At 37.5% G+C, this 16028-nt stretch overlaps 1 protein-coding gene across 2 annotated transcripts; it reads left to right on the top strand.

Annotated features, from left to right (window-relative positions):
* The first annotated feature begins 3459 nt into the window (after positions 1–3459).
* On the top strand, positions 3460–14605 carry LOC141813847 (peptidyl-prolyl cis-trans isomerase CYP18-2-like). 2 transcript variants are annotated; one of them, XM_074701837.1, is made up of 7 exons: positions 3460–3567; positions 3664–3759; positions 3846–3907; positions 4208–4341; positions 11295–11379; positions 14176–14244; positions 14356–14605. In XM_074701837.1, exons 1-6 carry the CDS (start codon positions 3496–3498, stop codon positions 14219–14221), a joined length of 495 nt encoding a protein of 164 aa, XP_074557938.1. In that variant the 5' UTR covers positions 3460–3495; the 3' UTR covers positions 14222–14244; positions 14356–14605. The 2 variants fall into 2 exon arrangements, with proteins under 2 accessions (XP_074557938.1, XP_074557939.1); XM_074701838.1 differs by having other exon boundaries at positions 14353–14605.
* The last annotated feature ends 1423 nt before the right edge of the window (positions 14606–16028 follow it).

Below are 16028 nucleotides of genomic sequence, written 5' to 3'. Positions count from 1 at the left end.
CTGACCTACTAGGACTTCCTGCCCAGCCGCAACCAGGACTTCATGCCCCTCGGTCTACCCGACCTACTAGGACTTCCTGATACCAATTGTAGGGTCTATAAGGATGTCTGTATCTCCACAATAGCATGATATTGTCCACTTTGGGCCTAAGCCCTCATGGTTTTGTTCTTGGGCTCTCCCCAAAAGGCCTCATTCCAATGGAGATACTTTCCATCCTTTTAAACCCATGATCTTTCCTATGTGTTTAGATGTGGGACTATGTTTGCACCTTTGCAACTCAACAATCCCCCCCTCAAACAAAGGACCACAGAAATTGTAGGGTCTATAATTACATTACAACCGTTTTGTTCCTCTCCCCAATGGTTTGGAGATACCCAATCCCATCTTTTAGGTTGTGAGCTACTATTTATAATTTATAAGGAACTGATAACATGATCTTTTGTGTGGCACCACACACTATATTATCTACAATATAAATTAAGTGAAAAACTGCATTAACATATATCAGAAATATAAAATGTAAATATTTGACCAAAGTGATTCTCATTTCAAAATATTTCAAAATAGATGTTCATACAAAAGCTAGGTTTATAGTATACATCCCAACAAACACAAACAATCAAGCAAAGTTCACAAGAACATTGGTTAGTTTGCCATTTTATCTTTTGGTAAAAATCATAGAATTCCATCAAGTTCAAGAATTAATTTTTTTTGCTCACCCAATGTCCTTCCTCCATAGCTTAATAGTCAGCCAACAGTTTTTTCTGATGTTCCACAGTAACGGTGGACAAATCTAGCTAACTCTGTACCTCTTGAATTTTGTTCTCCGCCTCCTTGTGAGCCTTCTTAGACTCCTCTATTATGATCTGGAGGTTGGTAAGCCATTCAGAGTAAAGGACGACTTCGATTATATGTAGGGCGACCTCTACTTTGATTGTCCTTAGTTCACGACTATGACGATCCAATTGTACCAAATGTTCCACCTCCCAGTTCTTCTTTTGTTGATAACTTTCAATTAAGCTCAGGAGGTGGCTCAATATTTCTTATCGTGTAATTAGAAGTTGTTTCAAGAAGTTACAATTAGTAGGTTTACAAAAATATTTTATTTACAAGCTCACCTTCTTAGTGGAGGAGGTCATGGTATCCATAAGCTCTGTCAGAGAAACCTAATGCATGACTTCAACTTTGGCTTTATCTATGCTTATTAGTAGGATACTAGGAGTTGTCAGAGCATTAGACGTTCCAATGCCTAAGGGGATACCCTGTAGATTACTAGGACTTGAAATTGGTAGCATGTTTGATTCTAGAGGAGTGTTTTGTTATGGAAGCACTAGTGAATTTGGAGTAAAAGATTCACATTGAGAAAGCATAGTGAGGAGCTGGTTTCAAACATATGTTGATCTTCAAGGTGTGCTCTTTTAGGAGGATACAACATCTCATTAGAGTCGCCATAAGGGGTAGTAGCCAAGTAAGTAATTGGGGGGTTGATGCAGACATTGAGATGAACTGGGAATTTATAGTTATTGATTAGAAGGGATATAGAAGGTGGCGCGGAGGATTTTTATATAATCTAAGGGAGTGGTCTTGAACCAGAAGGAAGAGCTCATGATGAAAGTTAACATGAGGACTGTTGCTCACACGGAGGAAGGCAGAAAGTGGTTAGGAAAACAACTTACTAGTTGAAAGTTCTCACTAGAGAAGAAAGCGCATGAATAGTGGGGTGTACATGGGGAAGGGTAAACGAGGATGACTATGGAGGAATGAAGGAACTTGGAAGTGACGAAGGTTGTAATTTGATTGAAGGTAAGGAATAAGGATTTTTCTATCAGGTAAATAAAGTAACCTCCAGTAAGATAAGCCGTTCTACTTAGGTTAAAAAGCATAGGATCTTGTTGTTGTTGTTAGATATCACTTGATAGGATCGAGAGGTTCTGGGGATCTATGTAGAAGACGAAATGTTTGTGAAGGATTCGGAAGATTTTAAATTTCTGAGACACTGCGCAAGTTATATGGACCATATAAGGTATTCAACGGGTCAACTCCACAGATGAGCAATGTGCTTTAATAAGTCGGTCTCACAGCTAGGCAACATGCGTTGTGTTTTTCGACCATCATGGGACTGCTTATATCGAGTAAACATTTTCCTTATCTTCAAGAATTCTAATTTTGCTGTAGTTTTGTTGTAGCACTTTACTGTCTAATTAGTTGGCTTATATCCTCTTTCAATTAGGCTTGAAAGGCATACTTTTGATAGAGAGGTGAATAGGGGCCTTACGTGTCATGTGCTTGACCCAGTCAATATAGACTCCATGCAGTACATTCTTGACTTAGTCAATATAGATTCTGTGTGGCATGATTTTGACTCGGTCAACATAGATATGAGTCACATAGAGTTCCAATTATGCCTAAATTAAGATGGATTTGGTCATGTTTCTCTTGGAAAGACTTGACAGTGCTTATAGAGCTTGACAATGCTTGTAGGGAGCTCAGTAGTACTTATGGGGAACTTGGAAATACTTAGAATAATTTTATCGAGTTCAACAAAGTTGGAGTCGAGTCAGCGGAAGCTTTACTCGATAAATTAACAAGGTTAAATTAGAGTGAATTAAAGAAGAGGCTCATCAATTACGGAAGGATGTCAGATCAAAGGTTTCCAACGGTTACCTCAGTAATAGATTAGCGACGATTACAAACATAGAAAAGTAGGTGTTGGTTATAATAAAAGGAAAGTTGTATCAGTTACAACTACAAGTGTCAATTATGTAACCTCTCAAAATTCTACAACCGCTTAGAATAAAGACACCGACTGAAAAAGAGACACCACTACTAGGGACACTGCCACTACAGGAGAAAAGTCTTTTCTTTTTGTATATATTTATATATAAAGTAGTCATTTCAATAAGAAAAATACACACAATTAATTTCAAAAATTATTATTTCTCTTGTTTTCTATTTTTCTCCGACCCTAACTAGCATCAAAGGAGTCACGCTAATTAGATGTGTCTTGGTTCCTTTCTGATCTTTTGTTGATCTTTTTCAACAAGGTAAAGAGGAGCTGATTTGTCAAGATTTTGTTCACTCAATCTCTGTCCGTAAAGCACGAACTTGATCCACTAAAAACCGACTCAATTGAAGAAGCCAATCCCACAGCAGCTGACGCAGAGCAAGTCAATTGAGGACAATGCGATGAATTGAGGAACTGACCCATCTCTCAATTTTAGACCAAATCAAATATCTTCAATTTTATTTTATTCTCCTTAAATTTTTTAAAGCACACTACATGATCACACGTGACCTTATTAATCAGTCGAGGAATCTACACGTCTGTGTCTTTCCAATAGACGTAACAGATCAATTGTAATTTTTAAAATAAAATTTATATTGAATCTGTATAGAAAATTATATTACTCGATGGCATGGCAAAGTCGTAATTTAGCATTTTCAGGAATCAAACAGCGTCGAGCCGGTAAGAGGATTTGCACTAACTGCTACACGATGTGGGGAAGCGCTGACGGCGGCCCACCGGAGGTGACCTTGGATACCTCCATGGGACCTTTCACAGTCGAGGTACTCTCCTCCTCTTCCCGCTACCTGTCTTCTTCCTCTCCGTTCCATCTATGCCCTAGGACTCCTCCCCGACATCACTTCTCTGTTGGATCTCAGATGTACTACAAGCACGCTCCGAAGACTTGCAGGAACTTTGTTGAGCTGTCTAGGAGAGGTTATTACGACAGCGTCAAGTTCCATCGGATCATCAAGGTGCTTTCTCATCGTTCGTACTTCGATGACCTAACCTCACCTTTTCTTCTCTTGTGTTTGCTGACTATTTAGTGCACGTTATACAGGATTTTATCGTTCAAGGCGGTGATCCGACAGGGACTGGAAGGGGTGGTGAATCCATTTACGGGTTAGTCACCGTCCTGCTTTGCAGTGGACATAGTGGGCATGTAGGGAGTCTGTTTTAGTTGTTTCCGGGAAAAATCTGGTAGCAATTAGATTATTTTGAGCATACTCGGTGCCTGACTTTGCAAATTAGCAGCACTTTTGAATTTTGGCAGAGATCTGGCGTCCACTGCTACACCTCCTATGTGATGCGTTTTGATTGTATTGGGATTTTAGTTGTTTCCGTCTCTAATACCTTTTCATTGTTATTGTAGTCAATTGCCTTAGTTCTCAACTGATAGTATTTTCCCTTGGGTCTTACCAGTCCTAAATTTGACGACGAGATAAAACCTGAGTTGAAGCATACTGGAGCGGGCATACTATCAATGGCAAATGCTGGTCCTGACACAAATGGTAGCCAATTTTTTATAACACTGGCACCATGTCAGTCATTGGATGGTAATGATTTCCTTTTGTATTTATTTTTTAAAAGAGGAAAACTAACATCTGATAGTTTCTCAGTATTATGTTATGCTACTTGAATGATGTGTTCGTTTAGTACTTATTTGTTCAATTCTTTAACTACGAGAAACACAGTGAGTACCTACTTCTGAGATTGCCTACACTATCTTATTTTGCCATTAAACTCTATGGAAGACTCTATCGCTACTAATACTCACTTCTTTTAAGTCTTTTTTAACTGTGGTAAGTAGAGTTGTCTTAAATCTCCTATTATACTCCCACCTTAATTTCCAATTATTATTATTTTTTTAGACAAGTGAAGGCCAAAAACCATTTGGCCTACCCATTTTATGTATTTCTTTGCTAGTACAAGGCTTGTGAAAAGAATTGACCAATTCTGACAGTGTTAAGTAGGTTTTATCTTGAATGTGACTGGATAGTAAGTTCATCAAGAATAATGCAAACAATTATAACTTGAATTGACCATTGGTATATTCTATAATTACAGTATCATAATTTATTGATACTTTCAAATTTCAATAGTTGTACCCCAAGAAATAGAGTAAAAGTACTATTTTTCACCTTTTTATTATAAGTTACTTTTTTTATGGATGCTAAATAAATGTCAAGTCATATATTTTGTAGCAGTTGAATGGCCTCATAATGATTACTAGATATAGATAAAATTGTCTAACATAACACATAATGATATAATATCCAATGAGGAACTCAACCTTTATATTCTAACAACCATATAATTGTTAACTCTGACATGTTACAATTAGTATGATACCTCACTGAGTTAAACTAGTGTTCTGATTCTACATCACCACACATATTATTTCTTTACTATAAAACTCTCATGTAGAAACCTAATGATCAGCAAGCAATTTCTATCATCTTCATTTCTATCTGTATGATTGATTTATACTTGAATATCCAAATCATCAGTATTTTGACTAGTTTTTGTACTAAAGGACCATTCTTACTAAGATATTATTTTCACAAGAAATGAATTATAAATGTAACTTTCACTATAACTATTAGTACTAGAAATAGTATATTAATATTGACTTCAAAACGAAGATAACTGTCAATGTTGTTATTAGTGTTCTTTTTCCAATTGGATTCAATATTGTTACACGTAAGCCTTCTTTTTCTTAGACCTCCTATTCAAATAGCTAGAAGGTTATCAAAAGCAAACTTTGATCCATCCTTACCATGTATTTGATTGCATCTAGGATATGATTGTTACAAGTGATCCTAGGGAAATTTTAAAAACATCTCATCTTAAATCTTAGGAGATATGCTAGTCGTTTTTAAAAAAATAGTTTTTCAAGTTGACAAAATTAATTGGAGGGATTTAAAGTAATCACCAATAAGTGCCACTTAGAATCCTAACTATCGTTACCTCCCTCTATTTTCTTGAAATTTACAGTGTTGATCATGTTAATCAATATTATGGTTGGTTGTTTTAGAAGAAAGACACCATTTTGATTGCATCTGGAAAATGTTCTTCCCCAAAAGGATGCCCCTTTTTGTGTTCAACATTTTCTTGGGCCCTTTAAGAGATTTGAATTCTAAGAATTTATTTTCAAATATCATTAGTAGATATGCTTGATCGTGTTGGCTATGACTCATTCCTATGTATTTTTTGGTCCTTTTAAAGTTTCTAACAACTTTGTGGATTCTATTGTGTGATTGAAACCTTTGATAGTTGGCCTCTTCATTCTTCCCCTTCATACCTACATTGAAGATAATTATTCCAATATAACACTAAACACCCTTGTGATCATGTATTAGAAAAGAGCATGTTATACTTAGATCTATATTTTGTCGGGCACTTGTATCCAAGTATATATAACCTAGAAAAGATAGCGGTAACATTATTTTTATAAACATTTGTAGAGTTCACTTTTGGTGCAATTGCGTCTCAAGTGATTTGGTGTGATCTTGGATTTTGATGTTTGGACAAAGAGTTTAAGTTAGACTTTGCCCTTTTTATGTTCGTGTTTGAATGTGCAGGGATTGTAAGAACACACATGGAGCTTAAAGAGCTCATTTGCTTGACGTAGCCAAGGTGACATGCTTAGTGGTTTGGAGGTCCATTGAGATTAAAGAAAGATGGTATGGGACATTTGAAGGACCACAGAACGAGGAGTACTAAGGTGGTTGGAGCAGCTTTAGAGTATTGACCTGGTGTAGTTAGGTTGGCAACTTGATGGATCAAGGTTTGTAGAGTTTGGCGAAGGTTGCTTAAGGCAAACCGAGGGATCGTAGGATGAGGTGCATTGAGGTAGCAAGGACCATAACCAATGGAGGCGAACTTCGTAGGTGAAGGATAATATATGGAGGAATCGAGAATTCGTATGCATTCAAGGGACTGTGTAACTTGACAAGAGATGATCAAGGGGCGAAGTCAAACTGCAATCATAAAACTTTGGTAAACTGAGTGTTGAATTACTTGTATCTATGGGGATGAGGGTAGAACTTAACATAGATTGACTGATCTTAGAAGTGGTTATAGTCAGGCTCAACAATCGATTAGTGATGAGAGTAGTCGACTGGGGTTGGAATAAAGTTGACTAGTGGATGAGTCGACTGATGATACAGACAATCGACTGCAAACTAAAACTCTAAAGTTGTGTAAGTTGGGATTTATAGTTTAGAGGAGTTGACTGATGTGGATTTCAGTTGATTGGGTTAAAGGAGCCAACGAATAGAATATTTTCGTTCGTGGCTAAGTTGATTGGGCGGTCGACTCATGGTAAGTGACCACTGACCATCAGTCGATTGCATGTTGATATGGAAAGCAAATTGGAATTATTGTTGCATGATAATGGTTTGATCGCAAGGATAGTTAACATTGATTGATGAAGATGGAGCAGTCGATTGCTATGCGACATGTAGATTTACAGCAAGGATTCAAAAGCTATAGAAGGAGGAATATGGAGACTTCTATGGTTGGCAAAATAGAGTTGGTTAAAACCTATTAGAAGGTTTGTATCCTTGTTCTTTTCTCTTCTTGTAATCTTTATAATCCTTTGAGCTTGTAAGGAGTTTCTCCACCTTTTTCAAGAGCGATCCATTGACGGATTATAAGCCTTAGAGTAGGAGCTTGGGAATTGCCGAATCACATTAAATAAATGTCTTAGTGATTTGGTAAGCATTCATTGCTTTTTTCTATTCTACTGTGCTAATCTTGGTTGTGAGACCTTGCTAGTTCGTAAAATCGCTATTCACCCTATCTTGCTTTAGCCATCCAATCCTAACATTCACATGATCTTTCTTAGCATCTTTAAGAAGGTAAGAACTTCAACATATCTCAGTAAGGTTGTTCTGTGCATCAAGTGTGATGAAAGTTAGCATAGCAAAAAATTGTCAACATATAAAATATGCCTACATTCACTAGCACTCTTCATTCCATACATGTTGGGATCCTACGTTAACTATCATATGGAACTAGCGATGTTTTATAATATTAGGTCAAGTGAGATTAAAGAGCCTTGAAAAAAAAATGGAGGCAAATGTAGGTCTCAGTGATATTCATATTGAAGTTAGAAGAATTTATTATCAAGGTACAATTTGGTTATCTAATTGAATAAAATTTTGATAATTAACAATGTTGTTCTTGTTATAAAGGTATTAAGTTGATCATCATGTTCCTCTCAGGCTCAAAGGAAAATTTTATGAGACTATTAGATGCTTGTCATACTTTATGGATCATCATGTTTGGATGCTAGAAAGTAATACATACAAAAAAAGTAAATGTAGCAATGATGAAAATGTTAAGTTGAATGTGTGGAGTTATTGAAAATAAGAATACTAATTTTAGAGCAATAGATCTAATAGATGATAAAATAAGAGAAAATATGTTGAGATGGTATCAAGGTTTAAAATTTCAATTTGTGCCGAAGTTTTGATTTTTGACCGGAACGATATCGTTTTGATATCGTATCGTGCTATGCCGATATAATTTCAGTATTATATAAAATATATTAATTATTTATATATATATATATATATATATATATATATATATATATATATAAATGATATACTGCGTGACGAGGAATGTGCGACTCGTGCGCGACATCGCCGCTGTCGCCACCCTCGCCGCGCCGTCCGATTACTGACGGCCGCCACCTCCGGCGCGATCGACGCGTCGCTTGCCGGCGCTTTGTCTGACGTCGGATTATGGCTGGATTGTGGTCGGAATCCGATGTAATTTGGCCGGAAACAACCAAATAGCGGTCGGCAGTGGCGCTCGCCACTGTCGATCGCGATCGGACTGGATTCCGTCCAAATCACGATTGGAGACCGGCCGAGGAAGGACTGGCGTGCGACGTCGGCTTGTCCTCAGCCTGATTCCGATCGCGATTTGGTCGGAATTTGGCCCAATTGCGGTCGCCAGTGGCGCGTGCCACTACCGACCGCGATCGGGCCAGATTCCGGCCAAATCACGGTCGGAATCAGGCTGAGGACGGGCCGACGTCGTACGCTAGTCCTTCCTCGGCCGGTCTCCGATCGCAATTTGGCCGAATTTGGTCGGATTGTGGCCGCACCACTGTCGGACGCGTGATTTGGTTGTTTCCGGCCAAATTACGCTGGATTCCAGCCGAAATCCGATGCCGGACAAAGCACCGACGAGCGGCACGTCGATCACGCCCAAGGTGGCGGCCAGCGGTAGCCGGACGGTGTGGCGAGGGCGGCGACAGTGGCGGTGGGTCGGCGGTGTCGCGCACGAGTTGCGCATTCCTCGTCGCGCAGTATATCATTTCTCTCTCTCTCTCTCTCTATATATATATAATGAGATAATTTTATTAGGCTTTAATTAAACTTATTTAAATTATCTCAATCAAACTAGTTGGGAGTTGATTGAAATTATTAATTTAATTAATTAACTTAAGTTCGTTGTTCTTCCGTGCGATCGCATCCCTGCAGATGCTCGATGTCAGAGACGTTGCGTGAGCGTGGCGACGCCTCCAAAGGGGTCGCGCCAGCCTGGCGATGCCTCTGAACGTGTCGTGCGACAATGGGGATCAACCTCTGGGGTGCGTCGGCACCGGAGGCGTGACTGTGTCGGTTTTGGTCCACGGGCGGAATGAAATTTTTCACCTGTATCGAACGAAACTGTTCGAGATTTCATTCCTTGGATACACATGCATAGAGTTCAATGGTGGGAGGGAAAAGATTCATATAGCTGCCCCTACATAATTGAGATAAATGCAACTTGCTGGTACCTATGAGTAGTTGAGAACTTGGGATGATACCAAATTACAGCCTTATAGGACCTACATGATGAAAGAATACTTCAATTCTTAATTCAACTTTCGCCCCTTCTTATCTTCATTATCTTCTATACAAACAGACATTGGAGTTCTCTGGCTAACAAGCTTAAAACCACCATACGTAGGTGGGGGAAAAGGGTTCCAAATGTTAGCATGATTCCATGGTCTCTCCAGCAGGTGGAGCAGCTAAGTGGCCAGGACAACAGCAAGAAACTGACTACTTTTATCCCTGGACGCAATCCTATACTAGGCCTAGGCAATGGATTACTTGGCTTATGGCAGCAATGTTATTTTTGTGGATTACTTTCTTCATGGCATATATGCCGATAACTATAATCAGTGATCACAAAATGTTTCTTGATTACTCTCAAATTTTCATCTTAAAGATCAAGATATTAAAAGGTCTTCTCAAGCAGTAGGTAATCTGCTCGTTACCTAGGTGGTAGGTGGGAGTCTTGTAGTTGGCGTTGAAATAATATTAACTTAGAAAAGAAAAAAATATTAAATCAAGAATGACTTTGTATATATAAGAATTGTATCTTTTGTTGCAAAAGGTGATAGCGCTCACTCTAAGCGCCCCTCCGCTGTCCCGCCCCAAGACCATGTAGAAGGGAGGTAAATTACAGCATTGAGCGGTCTCCTTGGTGGGAGGAACTAATTCTTATATTGAGGGAAAACTCTAAGATATGTATTTAAGATAATATGAACATGTACTTAGACAACTAATAAATGTCTCAGTTAGACAATGCGAGATCATAACAAATACACATATTAATCGAGGAAGATTAAAGAAGACTTAATAACAATAAAACACGATAAAATTCATTTAAATATAAATGAGGATATAGTAAGGAATCGAGTTTAATGGTGTGGCAGGATCCATATAACTGACCTCACATAGTGAGACAAAAGCTTGATGATTGTTGTTGCTGTATCTTTAATCTATCAAACAATGTTGCAATTATTATAAACAAGTCATAATTAATAAATATGCATGCATAACAATAACAAAAACATTTCATATTGCAATCAAGAAAATAAAAATCACAATAAAGCATATAATATTCAGTCATAATCCAAATTTACAAAGAGATTAAATGCATTATAATCATGAATGAAAAATAAAAGAGCTAAGAGAAGAAGAAAAACACACCTAGGACCTAGGGCAAGGAGGAAAATATGACCAAAACATAGTTACTAGTTATAGGTGTTGGGTTAAAAATGGGAGGTGGAATCTGAAAGTCACGTGGGCTTGGAGGGCTGATGGGATAAATTAAGGTTACTTTCTAATATCAAATGAACTACCAACTTATAAAAAAGTAGTTTTTCCCCTTAGGTAGACTGCTTGGGCCATCTAGGCTGCTTTATAAAAGTCTCGCCAAACAAGAGGTCGCCTATCTTCTATATGAAGCGGGCCCTGGCCTAGGCTGCTTTATAAACGGGTCATCTAATGGGGGCTGCTTACCTTTCAGAACAATTTCATTGATAAATTGTATATCTGAATCTCTGATATGTTTGTTAGTATGATTATTTATTTATTTTTTAGTTTGTTATTATGTTTGTTTTACCATTTTGGAATCATCAACGAAAATTAGACTGGTTATTTCTCTTATGTTTTGAATTATTATTTATTTTTTCATATGGTTTGTGCTTCCACAGGAAAACATACAATTTTTGGAAGAGTTTGCAGTGGGATGGAAGTTATTAAACGTCTTGGAAGTGTGCAAACAGACAACAGTGATAGGTGAATTGTGATATGCCATATGATTTAATCTGCATTTGCATTGCAATTCACACCTTGTGTTAGCATATATGTGGATACTGATAATCATATTCATTTAAAGGCATCCTGCTTCCTCTTTATCTGAAGGAGCTATTTTTGTCTTCAGACGCCTGCAATATTGTTAAAAATTTGAATCATTCAAGCTTTATTTTAATGGAATCATGAAGTATTTAACTTTTTGCACATCTTGATGTTTATAAATTCGTGCTTCATAGATATTCTGTGGAATGCTTTTTTGAAACTGACAATGGAAATCACACCTAATTTATCCATAGTAATTACTCGTCATAATTATCTATTGGTTATTCATAGCAATTTGTGTCCGTCAATAGACAACTTGTAGAGACCACCTAGGGTTTAAATACCCAATTTCTATAAGGATTATTATTCAAGAGGTTCTTCAAGAGAAGGAAGTAAGTGATTGCTATTGCATGGTTGGAAATTATACCTAGTAGATTGCAAGCCATAACCCTAGGTGATAGAGGTGAGAAGAGGTTACTCAAAAGAGGTTCAAGTCTAAGGATGAAACCTTCCTTTGCTTTCAAAGTCTTTTAGTGTTCCTTTTTGGCACTTGAGTAAGATGAAAACTGATTATGAATCTATTCTTGCAAGTTTTAATGCCAAAAGTTCTATAAAAGAAACTTTTAAAAGGAGCCCCAGCAGTCATCTCCAAGGACTTGTGTCAACCAAAAACTCATAAATGTCAACTAAAATTCAAAATATTGTAGAATTAAAATGATCAACTAAAGGAGGGGTGAATGGATAACTACAAAAAAAAAAATCTAAAGCACACTTATATACTTAAATCACATATTAATCCAAAATGTGTCTGTGTGACAAGATATGAATTGCCATAGCAAAGCAAATAAGTGGGAAATCCTTCTCCATGCGAGATTTAAAGAGATGCACTTTGTGGAATATCAAGAGAAGTACAATAGGCCCCAATCGGGAGTATTGTTGTTATGTAAGTGGGATTTGCTGCCATATGTTCTTTTCTTGGTTAGTTTCTTTTACCTCATATATATTTAATATTTGGAAGGCTTCCGGTTATTTAATATCTAAGGTCCAACGAGATGGCCTTGACATTAGGGAATGCTTAAAGGGATTTCATAGAACAATTTTTGGGAATTAGGATCAGTTTCTTCTTCAGAGGGAATTGAATTGGTTGCGATAGAGAGGGAGACAGGATCACGTGTAGGTTGAGCAGTGCAGGTTTGCTGTTTGCTTGGACCAAAATGTTCCTGACAAGGGAAATTTGAAGAACCAATCCACAAAAAATTCCTTGCACCAAGGTGTGCCTAGTGTTGCCATGATATATTATTGAAATTGTATCGCTATGGTCAAAGACCAAACCCAAGCATGGAAAGAAATTTTAAACCTTGATTTTCTTTTTATTTTCCTAGTAAATGATAGTAATACTAGGTTTGAAGAAACTTTAAACAGATACCCAAGCATGGAAAGTTCATAGATTTGGACCAAAGGTTTGAACTTCATTCATGTTCCCTTTGGTATAAATTTCTTCATATTGCGGTATATCTCTTACCTTACACATAGCTGGTGGAGGTAATGACTGTCAAGATTTGAAATCTTATTGAGGGTTCTCGTCCCTGGTCGGAATGAGATGATGACAGTGTCATGCTGGATGTATTGACACATCTGCTGGAGGTACCAAAAAGAAGAAGAACCAGGGAAGAGAAAAAGAGGAGAAATATTGAAGACCAAACCTAACTTCCTTGCCGCCACCTCATGCCTCAAAAGCAAAGAAGAGAGGGAGCAGCAATGTATGTTGAGAAGATAAGGGAAGTAAAGAAGTTCGTGAAGAAGAAAAGTTAGCACACAACTGGATGCCTGAAGAAGTGGAGGTTATGGTTTAGATAAGGAAGTGAAGAAGCGAAGGCGACAGACATTTCACTTGATTCTTCTTCTCTTCTCACTTCTGTCTGCCCTTGATTCCTTCTTTTTTTTGGCAGCAAGGAGGTTAGGGTCCTCAAGCAAACGGTCTGCTGTGTCGCCTTCCTCACAGAATCAGGTTAGGATTCTTAAGTGAAGCATCCACTTGTCGCCTTCATCATGGAATCAAGTTAGGACTCTCAAGCGAAGCGTCCACTGAGTCGCTTTGACTGCTGAAGTGATTCCAACCGGTTTTGTGGTCTTCAGTTGCTCCGTGTGCTGGTTGACAGGTGGAACAAAATCTTTTACCCATGCCAACCAGCTGGAAATGATATTTTTATTCCCTCATGACTGTAAATCAGCAAGTTTCTGGAGAACCAACTGTTAAGCACCAATTTTCATAACCTACACACACACACACAATGATGCATGAATGGCCAAAAGGGACAGAATGTTAAGGCACAATACTATTTTCTTATGTGTAGTGAATGAGTTCCATAATCTGAATGCATCAAATATGCTAACTTCGTAAATTATGGGTCCTCTTCTCTTTTTTACCATAATTATTATTATTTTGTTTCTATTTGAATATGTGCTATGGTTACTGCAAGTTTCATCAGATTATCTTATTGGTAAGTTGACCGGTGTGATTCATTAGAGATTTGAAAGCTGCTAATAATGTGATTAGTTTATTAGAAAAGTGGCACATACCATGGATTGCAAGATATCAAATCTGAACATCTGTCATGTGATCAAGAATTTAGGGTCTCTAACTTATACGCTCGTACCATGCACTTCCATTTTATGAAATGCCTGTTATACCCCTTTTTATTTGCTTCCTTATTTAGTTTATCTTTGCTAAATCAGGCCGATACATGATGTGAAGATACTAAGAACGGTAGTCAAAGATTGAAGTGCTCCAGTTGCAAGGCAAAGGTACCGGGATACATTTCTGTTTATTGAGATTTCTCTTCCCTGTTGTTTTGCACATTACTTTTCTTAATTTCTCATCGAGATTTCATTTGTCTTTCCCGTAATGTATAGCAGGAAAAATCCGAGAAGCTTGTTATGCTGCATTAGCATGTGCCAGATACTATGCGGCGAGTGACCTTGTAAAGTTGCGAAGTCGTGGAACCTTAAGATTCTATTTGGAGAACTTGTTTTTAAAATTTTATTGCCGCTAGTTTAACTTCCCATTTACTCGAGAATGCTGCTCGTCTCACATTTTCACCCTCCCATTCGGACACTGGCTCACGATGAATACTCTCTAACTGATTTTGGAGATTTTTCAGTGTTTTATCCCTTTGCATGTGTCTTATGTCTTCCATGGAGACCTTGCTGTTGGAACTCTGTTATCCTTGTGAAGTAGTTCTTTTGCTCGTGTACAGATTAGTAATAAGCATAGATTTGAGCTCAAAAATTGCTGTTTAGTTTGGGGGAAAGAGTAAGACCGGCTATGATTTTATTATATTCTTCATCTAATACACAATGCAAATGAACTCAATTTTATCAATTTCGTTCTACATATCTAGTACCTTTCTTTTAAACTTCTTAAACAGGGTCATGGGGTTTATGCCATCAAAACATCTTTTGAACTCGGGAAAATAAAATCTCATTTTGAATGGTAGTAGTATCTCTTGATGGCATGACTTTGTTTTTTGACATTTTCTAAAATGGCGCATTTGGATTTTAGAATTTTTTTATAAAAAGGATGTATTTTTTTTAAAATTCTTTTGCACCATCGGAGGACTCGGTTGCTTGGCCATGGAGCTTGTTTGTTTGCACGTGGGGCTTGTTTGTTTTGATCGTTCTGGTCACGTGGTCGTCTTAATTGCCTTAGCTATGTGGCGGCCTCAATTAGGGGTCCAAATGAATATAGTTTGTTTGTGGATTTTTTGAATTGATTCGAAAAATATTTAATTTGTATTTAAAATTATTAAATTCGAATTGGAATATATTTAATAATTTTTGAGTTAAATTTAAATTTATAATATTTTGTTTATTATTCCATGAATCAAACTTGAATTTGGATTATTTTTTATATGATTTTAATTTAAATTTGTTTAAATTAAGTTTTGAATAATTTTAATTAAATTTAAATTATTTTGAATTATAAATTAATTTTATTCGAATCACGGTTCGAATAATTTGAATTAAACTCTAGTTTAAATTTTATTCCAAGGCACTACAAAAAAAAATCAGCATTCTGCGACGAAATTTGCGACGAATTTTGTCAAAAAATTCGTCGCAAAAAAATTTCCAACGAAATTTGCGACGAAAAATTTTCGTTGCTATAAAATCGTCGCCAAACTTCTGCGACGAAAAATTGATGTTTGTCGCAAATATTTACGACGAAAAATTGTCGCAGAATTCGTCGCCAATTGGCGACGAAATTTGTTTCGTCGCCAATTGGCGACGAATAAAATTCGTCGCCAATTGGCGACGAATTGATTCGTCGCCAATTGGCGACGAAAATTATTCGTCGCCAATTGGCGACGAAAATTTGTCGCCAATTGGCGACGAATCGTCGTCCCAATTGGCGACGAATAATATTATTCGTCGCCAATTGGCGACGAATCATCTGTTCGTCGCCAATTGGCGACGAATCAGTTTCGTCGCCATTGGCGACAAATCTGTGTTCGTCGCCAATTGGCGACGAAAGTTATTCGTCGCCAATTGGCGACGAAACATGATTTGTCGCCAATTGGCGACGAAAACCA

Source organism: Curcuma longa, chromosome 20 (genome assembly GCF_044706935.1).
Source record: "Curcuma longa cultivar G26 ecotype Majalengka, Jawa Barat chromosome 20, ITB_CL_G26_1.1, whole genome shotgun sequence".
Taxonomy (NCBI): domain Eukaryota; kingdom Viridiplantae; phylum Streptophyta; class Magnoliopsida; order Zingiberales; family Zingiberaceae; genus Curcuma; species Curcuma longa.
Note: the sequence above shows the minus strand (reverse complement) of the source record. Positions and strands in the feature narration are given on the sequence as shown.